The sequence below is a fragment of the Chrysochloris asiatica genome, unplaced genomic scaffold (genome assembly GCF_000296735.1).
Source record: "Chrysochloris asiatica unplaced genomic scaffold, ChrAsi1.0 scaffold00015, whole genome shotgun sequence".
NCBI classification, from domain to species: domain Eukaryota; kingdom Metazoa; phylum Chordata; class Mammalia; order Afrosoricida; family Chrysochloridae; genus Chrysochloris; species Chrysochloris asiatica.
In genome coordinates this window covers 31630506-31642754 of record NW_006408533.1, presented here as the reverse complement: position 1 = coordinate 31642754, position 12249 = coordinate 31630506, and the positions used below count along the sequence as shown (strand labels likewise).

At 37.2% G+C, this 12249-nt stretch overlaps 1 protein-coding gene across 2 annotated transcripts in view; it reads right to left on the bottom strand.

Annotated features, from left to right (window-relative positions):
* The window catches only part of LOC102824157 (chromosome unknown open reading frame, human C18orf25), a 119945-nt gene that overhangs the window by 16385 nt on the left and 91311 nt on the right, over window positions 1-12249 (bottom strand). The window contains exon 2 of one of the 2 annotated variants that reach the window (XM_006835105.1): window positions 9688-9870. The exons of the other annotated variant lie outside the window; for it this stretch is intronic. Within the exon in view, the coding sequence (XP_006835168.1) occupies window positions 9688-9870 (183 nt within the window). The remainder of the gene's footprint in view (window positions 1-9687; window positions 9871-12249) is intronic. 2 annotated transcript variants of the gene reach the window in all.

Below are 12249 nucleotides of genomic sequence, written 5' to 3'. Positions count from 1 at the left end.
GAAACAGAAATTATTACATAGACGGCATAAGCATGCTAGGTATAGAAAAGATTGATATGTATCTTTAGTCATTACCATTTACCTTTGGAAACAAGGTAATTATTACTTTGTTTTCACTCTTTCAACAAGAATGTTACAAACAGCTTTAAAAAGCAGGGAAAGTAGAAGCCAGAAATCCAAAATCAATTAAGAGTGCACATGAAGCAGGTAAACAGAAGAATTTGTGATCACATTTTATTTCCTACAATGACTCTCAACTGTTAATACTGAAATCGTGGCCATTCTTGTCTGATTATAAAAAACCTTACAGTAGGAATACGAAACCCAAGACTTATTTCTGCATACTACTACGGTGAAAAACAGGACAGCCAAGGTTTTTTCTCAGGAAAAAATAGCTCTAAAAAAATTCCATTTACCACAACTACAAGCCCTCCACATCAGAGTTCTATTTCTCTTGGTCCCATTCACATTTATGCTTATTATAAGCTATTAATAGCAATTTAACAAAAATTATGCTACTCTGAGTTATACTAGTACACTGTTTCCTAAAAATGTCTGATCCTAGAGTTACCTGGAGATACTTATTAAATCAGATTCACAGACCCCATTTCAGATTTAATTATAGAATCTTCAGGGAAAGATCTAAGAGCCTGAATTTTTATAAGCACCCAAGTGATTGCTATGCTCAAAGTTTAGGAAATTCTGTAACAAGAACAGTGCATTGCAGGGCAGACTAAATGAAACCAAACCCAATGCTGTAGAGGCAATTCCAATTCAGTGACACTATATGCCAGAACAGAGCTACCGCAAAGGGTTTCCAAGGCTGTAAATCTTCTCCAAAGCAGACTACCATATTTGGAGGGTTTGAACCACTGACCTTTTGGGTCACAGATAAGTGCTCTAACTACTATGTAACCAGAGCTGGACAGTTAATTGGAAATCCACTGATTTGGTCGTTTCTTTCTCAATTTCAGCATAATAATATTAACGCAATGCTGATTAGTATTCCTGTGGTTATGTAAGATAAGCACTGGACTACAAACCTCAAGATTACCAGTTGAAGCCCACAAGTCACTCCAAGGGAGAAAGATGAGGCTTTCTGCTCCCACAAAGATTTACAGCCTTAGCAACCCTATATAAGGACACTAGGAGTTGGAATTGACTTAACAGTACAAGGGAACTTAAAACATTTACATGAAGATCAAAGAGCTCAGCCTTCAGTATGGATTACATCTCAATGTAAATAAAACAAAAATCCTCACCACTGGACCAATAAACAACATTCTTATCAACAGAGAAAAAATTGAAGTTCTCAGGGCTTCATTCTTCTTGGATCACCTATCAACACTCATGGAAGGAGCAGTCAAGAAATTAAATGATGTATTGCATTAGGCAAATCTGCTGCACAAGACCTTTTTAAAGTGTTGACGAGCAAAGATGTCAGATTGAGGACTAAGGTGTGCCTGATCCAAGCCATGGTATTTTCAATAACCTCATATGCGTGTGAAAGCTGGACAGTGAAGATTGCAGAAGAATTGATGCTTTTGAGTTATGGTGTTGGAGGAGAATACTGAAAGTGCCATGGGCTGCCCAAAGAACCAACAGATCTGTGTTGGAAGAAGTGCAGCCAGAGTGCTCCTTGGAGGCCAAGATGGCCAAACTTCGTTTCTCATACTTTGGACATATTGTGAGGAGGAACCAGTCACTGGAGAAGGATATCATGTTTGGTAAGGTGGAGAGTCAGAGTAAAAGAAGAAGACCCCCAATGAGATGGATTGGCCAAGTGGCAGCATCCATGGGCTCAAGCGTGGCAACAGTAGTGAAGTTGGCCCAGGATCGGGCAGCATTTTGTTCTGCTGTGCATAAGGTCGCTATCGGTCAGTTCTGACTCGATGGCACCTAACAACAAAAATCACCACCACTACCACCATGTGCTATATCTTACATTAAGCATGTTGCATATATATTGTTTCACTTAATGGATACAATAACCTTTTGAAATAGATATTACCTTTATCCTAGTTTTACTGATGAGGGAAACTGAGGCTTGACCTTTATTTACCTGACTCAGACCATCTGTAAGATGATGCTGATTCAACACTAAATTCCTGTTCAGTTCAAGCTTTCAGCAGCAAGCTGCCATCCACTAGCCATTCAAGTCTGCCATCAAGTGAGAAAAATTAAGCACATGGTAGAACTGGAATGGAAGTGTTATGTCTTCAGTTGGCCAGTGGTTTTCCTGATTTCAATTTTAGCTTTTTAATCTGTTTGTGATTCAATTACTATACCTCAGTTAAAATGAAAACTAAATAGCAAAACCATTTGGGGTACAAAAACATTATCCTTTGGAAAAAGACACAAGGTACTCTATTGCTACTGATATTTCCATGGTCCTAAATGAGTGAGTGAGGCTGCAGATGGGCTGGATGCTCTGTTGATGACATCAAACCCTTGAATAGCCTGGTCAGCAGTTAGTTCGTGATGCTGTTAGGAGGGGGAACAGGAGGACCCAAAAAATCATTAGAACATTTATCTTACAATCAAACTATAAGAATGACAATCTAACTGATAATAAAAGTCTAAGTCTCAAAACTATAAACTGGGAATCTAGCATTAACATTTTGCTGTGACCCTACAAGTAGATCGAAATTTACAAAACAGGTTCCCCTATGACAATTACATCTACAGTAGAGTATAATATGAAGCTTTAGTCTTTCTTCACATGTCTGTATTTTCAGACGTAAAAGGAAAACAAATGAACTCTCAATGAAAAAAGTGATTTTTGAAAGAGACAATAAATGACTCCATTAAAAAATGTCCTGAGATCTGCTGAATAGTGACGTCCTTCCTACGGACTACAAACGCTACATACAACAGACGACCTAGGGGGTCCTGGGGTGGCACTGCACAATCAGCACTGGACTGCCAACCACACCCACCTGCTGCAAAGGAAACACTGTCTAGAAAACCTTACAGAATCACTATGGATCAGAACTGAGACTCGACAGCATTTTAGCAACAACACATATGGAGGAGTCCTGGTGTGGCACTGTAGGATCAGCACTGGACTGCTAAATTCAAGGTCAGTGGCTCAAACCCACCAGCCACTCCTTGGAAACCCTATACAGGGTCACTATGAGTTGGAACCGACTCAACAACACTTCACAACAACACAAAGTATGTGAACTCTGTTATATCCTAGAGAAATTATTGCACACACACCAAGAGATACAGAAAAGAAACACTAACACAGTATTGTTGCACCATTCCAGTATACCCACATTTGACAAATTCATGGCCATTCGGGTGTTGCGTCATCAGCCATGACTGATTCAAAACCCTGTACTGCACACAACAAATTACCATCACACAAGTTTAACTAGGGAACCAATGACAAAACAGCCCTGTCTTGTAAAATTCTCCCAGTTAAGGACCTCCCTATTGGAAATCCTCCACCTTTAAAAATTGTACTCCTTCTGTATTCAGCTTGGATGCGCCATTTGCAGTTTTTCACTCAAATGCTGCTGCTATCAAGTCAATTCTGACTCATAGAGCCTCCGTAGGACAGAGTCGAACTTCCCATTGGGTTTCCAAAATTGTACATCTTTACAGAAGCCGACTGCCTCATCTTTCTCCCATAGAGCAACTACTGGGTTCAAACTGCCAACCCTTCAGTTAACAACTCAGAACTGAACAACTACACCACAAGGGCGCACCTTTACTCAAATGGTTAACTCTAATTCACTCTACAAATGGTTTGTTTGTTGTTGTTTTTCTGCAAGGCTTTAAATCTTTTTTATTTTTTTTCTTTTACAGGTTATTCGCTCTTATTTTTTTAAAATGTTTTATTGTGAACTATGAGATAGTTTACATGGGAGAACATTAGTTTTACACTCATCCTATCATATACTGTTTCATTGCCATCGTTACAATCCCCTCCATGCATCATCAACCAACCAAAGGGTATACACTACAAGCCTGCCCCCCGGTTGTCAGCACACAGCCCCTCTCCCTCTCTGTGTCTAAAGTCCCCAGCTGCTCCATCTCTCCACATCATTGTCTCTTCCTCCATCTCAGGCGTCACTGCTTCTCTGGGTAGGGTCCCACTCTCCACTCTTCTCCCTTAATGGTCCCAGGGACCTCCACTCCTAGACTGCAAAGTTAATCACTCCCCTCCTTGCTACAAAATGTCTACATTATGTTTCCAACCCTCACAATCAGTCCTGATAACAATTATTCACTATTGTATCACAAGAGACCTATCTGCATTTCATTTCATCAGCCCAGCCTAGCCAGATTGAATACTACTCAGTGGAGATTCTACCTTCCTCCATGCCCTCTAGATCAAGAGGGCGTGAAGGAAGGTAGAACTTGTTTGTTTTTGACACTAAAGAAACCTAAAGGCAACAGTTGTCAGTTGTCAGTGAAGCGTCAAGTAAGTTCTGACTCATAGTGGCCCTGTACAGGGTTTCCAAGGAGCACCTGATGGGTTTGAACCATTACCCTCGTGGTTTACAGCCCAGTACTTATCCTGCAGCACCACCGAGGACTCCTAAAGGCAACAGAGGACACATAAAAAGAACACTGAAAGAGATATTAGCCTCTCTGACACCTACTACTGCAGCAAGCCGTAAACCAAGTTGTAAACCAAATACATATGAAACTTCACATTAAAGACCTATTTGACCTGTGGAAAGAGAAAGGCTGGGTGCTGGCAGCAGGAGGCTGGCTTGCAAAATGTGTCCCTCGGCTGTTTAAACAATTATATATTCCTGCGTGTTTTTGTGCATCCCAAAAACTAAAAACAAAAACAAAACAGGAATAAAGGCAATACTGTTAACCAATTGCGGACAGAGGGGATTGTAATCATTGCAGAGAAACAAAATGTGATTGGTTGAGTGCAAAACTTATGTTCTCCCATGTAAACTATCACTCAATTCACAATAAAAGCTCTATTTAAAAAAAAAAACAAAACAAAAAAAAACAAACCTATTTACTTTAGATCCTCCTACTCAATATATCATGCCTAGCTAGCAACCATAACATCACAAGACATACTAAATAGCAAAAAACTTTAAAAACAAAAACACAGACTGAACAAGAGTTTCAAAACACCTAAGGGGGTAAAACTAAGAGGACTACAGGACCAAACCACTATCCATACCCGCCATCTATCAGTAACTGACAGAAGCAACAGGAAGAAAATCTGTAAGACAGAAAAACTGAACAGTACCATTAATCAACTGGATCTAATTGATATTTACATACTTCGTTCAAAAAAACGGTACAATATGCATTCTTCCTCAAGCTCACATGTAACATACACAATGATAAACTATATCGTATGTCATAAAATACACCTTTACAAAAATAAAAGAATGGAAATCACATAAAATATGTTCTTAGACCACAATGGAATTTAACTAAAAACCAATAGCCCAAAATAGGTGGAGATTAAACAGCACAATTCTAAATAAGATGTCAAAGAAAGTTTCAAATTATTTGAAGTGAAGAAAAAGGAAAACTTATTAAAAATCAGTAGGATGCAGCTGAAGATGTGCTTAAACAGAAACTCAATACATGCAATGAATGCAGAAGGTCCTTAAAGGACTGACAACAGAAACAGGTAGTCCTCAGGTTATGAACATCCTACTGAAGTATAACTCAGAGTTATTAATCAATTCCGTAAAGCCTATTACCTTAGAAAGTCAAAGTACAATACAATGGTTTGTAATAGCAAATGGGTGCTACTTCTTTACGACAGGCATTACAACATTACTATTAGTTTTAAGTTAAGGATGTTTTTATGCATCTAGAAGAGCTTCTTTAATGTGTTGTATGCATAGAAAGGTACATTATATACTTATTTACTAAGATAAACATTTAACTAAAGACATTTGATACGAAACACCTAACTGTTCCAACTTACATACACATTTGACTTAAAGTCAGACTTAGGAATGGAACTCGTTCATAATCCAGGTATTATCTATATTAAAAACCTCCTGGTGTAGCACTGTAGAATCAGCACTGGACTGTGAATCTCAAGGTCAGCAGTTCAAACCCACCAAGAGCTCCTCGAAAAATACTAAATAAATAAAACCAAAAAAGCTGTTTCTTTGAAAAGATCAATAAAATTGATAAATCACTAGCAAATCTAGCCAAGAAAAAAGAGAGAAGACACACATTTCTCATGAACAAATTTCTACCAAAACTCACTCAAGAGAAATACATAATATGAATAGGCCTATATCTACTAAAGAAAATGAATCAAGAATTAACGACCTTCTGATACAGAAAGCATCGGGTCTAGATGGTCTCACTGTTGAATAAAAAATATAAATTCTCAACAATATCTTTCCAAAGTAAAAGCAGACAGAACAAGTCTAAACTCATTTTATGAGATCAGCATTATATTAATACTAAAAGCAGACAAAGAAACTACCTGGAAAGAAAATTCCAGATCATTATCTCTCAGAGACACAGATATAAAATTCTTCAATAAAATATCAGCATATTGATTCTAACCATGCATAAAAAGAATTGCATACCACAACCAAGCAGGGATTTACTCCAGGTATGCAAGCATGGTTTAACATTTGAAAATAAACAAGCTAAAGAATAAAAATCATATGATAGCACCAACAGATGCAAAACAAAACAAAACAGCACTGACTGTATGGTAACATTCATCATTATAAAAGCTCACAACAAACTAGGACTAGAGGAGAAAGCCCTCAACTTGAACATCTAGAATTAACAGCCATCTTATGGCGAGAAACCTCCTAAAATTAGAAAGGCTTCTCCTAAAATTAGTAACAAGGGAAACATGTCCCCTGCCTGTCATTATTTCTATTTAACATTATACTGCAAATTCTCACTAGTGCAATAAAACAAAAGGAAATCAAAGTTATACTGACTGAGAAGGAAAAAATTAAATTATCTTTGTTCACAGATGGCATGATTATCTATGAAGAAAACCTCCTCAAAAAACCATCCTGGAGGACATTATACTAAGTGGAATTGGTCTATCACAAAAGGACAAATATTATATGAGACTACTGTTGCAAAAAGTTAAGAAAATATTTTCTTGCTAAATGAAGCATTCTATGATGGGTACGGCGGGGGGGGAGGGGGTGTTAGTGGACTGAAGGAGAGGGAATTATTAAGTCTAGAGGGTAGACACATGTTAAAAATGGGTAACGGGGGCGCAATATACAAGAGAGAGTCTGAAAGAAGATAGATGAAGTTGTAAGAGACACAGGGAAGAAATAGCGGTAAATACACGGTTAACTGACAAGGAACTCTGGCATGAAAGTAGGCTACACTCCAGCTGCTAACCAAAAGGTGAGCAGTTCAAATGTACCAGCCACTCCATGGGAGAAAGATGAGGCTTTCTGCTTCCATGAAGATTTATAGCCTCGGAAACCCAATACAGGGTAGCTATGAGTCATAGGCCACTCCATAGCACACCACCACCACTGTTAATTGATTAATACATGGAGGGGATTGCAATCACTGAAATGAAGCAAAGTATATGATTTGTTGAATGCAAAACTGATAATCTGCTCTGTAAATCTTTACTCAATTCACAATAAAAAGTTAAAAAAAAAGCCCTCTGGGAACTACAAGTAATATATACTAGGGCTGTAGGATACAAGTTTAATAAACATAAGTTTATTGCTTTCTCATACGCCAACAATAAACAATTGGAATATGAAATAAAAGAACTTAACACCATTTATATTACCAACAAAAATAAGAGCTATTATGAAAAGAAAAAATATTATGAAAAATAAGAATTAAGAAAAACGAAAGAACTCTGATGAAAGATACAAATAAACAGAGACATTTTCCATGTTCGTGGATTGTTGTTGAGTGGTGTCAAGTTGGTTCCAACTCATAGAAACCCTGTATAGGGTTTCTGAGGAGCTGCTGGTGGCTTTGAACTGCCCACCATGTAGTTCAACATCCAATGCTGATCCTGTAGCCCCACGCCAGGAGTCCCTGTTCATGAATAGGAAGACTCAATATTGCTGAGATGCTAGTTCTTACCAACTTGATCTATCAATTCAACGCAATCCCAATAAAAACTCCAAGTATTCTGCTTTGTTGTTGTTAAGTGCCATCAAGTTAATTCCTACTCATAGCAACCCTATACAGGGTTTCCAAGGAGCAACTAATGGATTTGAACTGAAGACCTTTTGGTTCGCAGTCTAGTGCCTATCCTACAGCGCCACAATAGAACTATTAAGTAAAATAAGCCAGTCTGACAAAGCTACATACTGCATGGCTCCAATTATAAGACATTCTGAAAAAGAGAATTAAAAGAATGGTAGTTCCCAGGAGTTTAGGGGCAAAAAGGAAGAACAGGTAGAGCACAGGGGATCTTTGTTATTGTTGTACATAGCAACCCTATGATCAACAGAACAAAACACCACCTGGTCTTGTGTCATCCTCACAATTGATGTTACTACGCTTGAGTCCACTGTTGCTGCCACTGTACTAATCCATTTCGTTAGGGGTCTCCCTCTTTTTCGATGACCATCTACTTTACCAAGGATAATGTCTGTCTCCAGGGACTGGTCCCTCCTGAGAATATGTCCCAAGAATGAGAGATGACACCTGGACATTTAAAAAAAATCGAAGAATAACATAAAGAGTGAACCCCAATATAACTATGAATTTTGTTATTAGGTGCCGGTAAGTCAGTTCCAACTCATAGAAACCCCTATGTATAACAGAATGAAACACTGCCTGAGTCTTGCCACATCCTAACAATTTCAATATTGAAAGTTCTAAACTTATAACCCATTGCTGTATTTAACTCATTTTCCATAATAACAATATTTTGAGTAGAGATTAAGTCGTTACATTAGCTCCTAAAAGCCAATATAATTTAACATAATTGGAAAAGTAATTCTTTAATAGCACTAAAGTAAGAAAATACATATTGCATAATAAACTATCATTCCCTCCCCCTCTTTTCTTAAGCATTAGTATTTTTAAAAGAAATAAAGTTTACATTAGAAGGAATGTTGAAAGAAAGAGTTGTGAGGAAAATACTGAAGGAGACTTGGAGGTACTATGAGGAGTTTCCAAAGGCAGTAAATACTAATGGGATTTTTAGTGAAAAAACATTCCCTCTTCAGAGAACCAAATCACAGAGGTAAGAGAAATAATAGTGCCAAGCAAGGGAAAAAGATTTTTCCTGAGATAACAGAAGCAGAAACTTAAAGAAAAGGGGTTAGAAAAGACAAAATATGATAAGGACTCCTGAAGAGGCACAGTTGCAGCACTACATATGAACAGTCCCATGGGGAAAATTTAAATAGCTTCCTTCTGGGGCTCCAAGGTCAATTTTTTAATTAAGTGAGAGAAATCACTGGAAAATAGGCAGGTGAGGTAGGAGAGATAGATAGAGAGCACATGGTCATTCATGTTGGTTTGGCATATGCACTGAAATCAACCCTACAATCCATGTCTTTTCCTTTCTTACTGACAAGCTACCCATCTTCTTTCCACTTAAAAAAAAACGGCAAGTTGGACAGTGACAATCATTTAATGCCAGATATCTCTGGAATGTCCTGTTTTCTTCAGCAGGGCCCACTAACTAGGAAAATAGCTACCAGGACACATGCACACCCCACCGTTAGAGAAGAGAGAGAAGGGGCGAGGGAGACCAACCTGCCTCCGCATTCAGCTCCTCTAGAAGCCCGCTGGTCCTCCAGGTAGCTCCTGTGTCCTGGCCTCCTACAGAATTATTGTGCTCTTGAACTACTGCAGCCGCCAATAAATTGTCCACATTTACCACTTCAGGGTCAGAGCTGGTGTCAGATATATCATAATGAGCTACAACTGGAGGTCCATCTAGGGAGGAAAGAAAATGTATACTTGTATCTAACTTGTTGGGGTGAAAAGTACTGCTAAAATAATTAAGAGCCCTCTAAAAGGCCTTTGTCCTTATCTTATTATTCTATCTGACCAGAAAAGAAGTACTTCATAAATCTAAAGATTTATAAATGATGTAAAAGTGGAAAAGAACCCCAAAGTACAAAGATGAGGGACAAATTTTGCAAAGAAGAAAAGTAGTGTTATGAAGAACAAAACACAAGACTTTACTGAACAACATTACAATGAATTCTCACCATACTCCTGAAGAGCAAAGGTTAAGAAAAAGGGGAACATTTGACAGAAAGTGAAAATTTACTTTAAAAAAATAAAAGAAAGAAAAACTGATGCAAACTACTAAAACCCAATTTATATGTTAAGAGAATGAATCTAGTTCTTTCTCTTAGTAGGTAATGTTAAAAGTTCCTTGTAGATTCAAAGAAAATCATAAATACATTTTCCTGTCTGGTAATGACAGGAGGCTAACATTAGAGCTCTACTTGACTGACTTCGTCCATTTCTAGTAAAGCCCTTTTGCTAATAACAGGGATGTTATACAGTTTATATATATATATAGGAGTCCTGGTGTGGCGCTGTGGGTTAATGCGCCAGACTGCAAAGCCATTTGAACTGCAAGGTCGGTGGTTCAAGCTTACCAGCTGCTTCTCGGAAACCCTATACAGGGTCACTATGGGTCAGAATTGACTCGACGGCACTTAACAACAACATATAGTTTATAACATTCTACAAAAGCACAGATATACAAAATCCACCTTCAGGATTTTGCTTTGAATGTTTTGTGAGAATGTCCTGAGAAAGACAATCAGCTCACACTCAAAGGAAATGATATACATTCTTATGGGTGAGTTTACAAGAAGATATTAAGGTTTTTACTGGAAAAATAAGAGGTCCCTTTCACTCCCAAATCACCCTAACTAGTGAAAAAAAGGCAGCTGAGATGAGTTCCAAAGTAATTATACTACAGTGCTTCATGCTGAAATAATTTAATATTCATGCTTGTAGAACAGATACATGCTTGAAAGATGCTAATACTACCTTTTTCTAACAGCAAAAAAGCAAAAATAAAATTTTCATTCATTCAAGAAAGACGCACTACCTGATTCTGACACCTATTTTAGAATAAAGCAGAAATAAAGGAATGCTGTTTGTCCCGACAACAATTTATGAAGTGCAGGTAAACCATCTCTTTCTATAAAGATTTTTAAAACATCATCCAACAAATATTACAACACACCTATTTTACAAAACTCTAGACTATGAAGGAACATAGATGCCAATGGATCATTATAATACAACACAATGAAGGATTACTTTTTAATGCAAACATCCATTGTGCAAATTGTCACTGAACAAAACATGAAACACACACTTGGGGTATTTTTCCCTGCTAAACTCCCAAACTATAGGTTTACATAGCAACATTTTAAAATAAAAAATGACTTCACAAAAAAGCAAATGAGTTGTTAGGTGCCACTGTATAAAGAACAGACATGTCACAATATGAAATTCTGACGATCATGACAATTTCAATTGACTACATAAAAATAATTGTTAGTTCCCCCAAAAGGGTAAATCTAGTTTATCAATCATCCCAAAATTCAACGGTTTGGTTTCAGTACTAACTGGTAATAGCTTTTATATCAAATAGTAATAAACCTGATTCATATTTAAGATTTTTCTTTTCTCAGAAAGAAAAGAAAACTGTAACATTCCATCGAGTTCTCGTCAGAGTTCAAAATGATTATTATGGAATCAAGATACTGTGTGATGTCCAAACACTTAGGTGCAGAAGATATGAGGGTCAAGTACAATATTGACTATTTGACCGTAAGTCCAAATTTTTAAAGGACTTTGTTCTTTGTATTTTAAGTGTTGACTGTTTGCAATAAATATTTTAGTAATTTCAAAATTGATATCAGCAGTACCATCCACAGCCTCTTATCATCACATTCCCCCAAAACCAAATGAAGGCAATAGATCACAGTCAAGTCAAAATTGTACTACTCCTGTATGTATAACCATGCAAAATATCTAAATGTATATATATACATGCAGAGTGACATCACCTACCCATGGGAACAACTTGTCTGAAAGTCTTCATCAGTAGGAAATACAAGCATACACTTGTTACTGGCTTCATTCTTGTATCTTCCATATTTTCAAACAGCACACCTTATAACTTAGCTTAAATTTAGTATTCATCATTAAACAAAGACAACAATATTTTCATATTTTAATTACACTTAACAGTTCAAATAAATGATGATCACTATCAATTTTTTTTTCATTTCCAGCACATTCAAATGATGGCAAATCAATACCATATGAACTTTAATA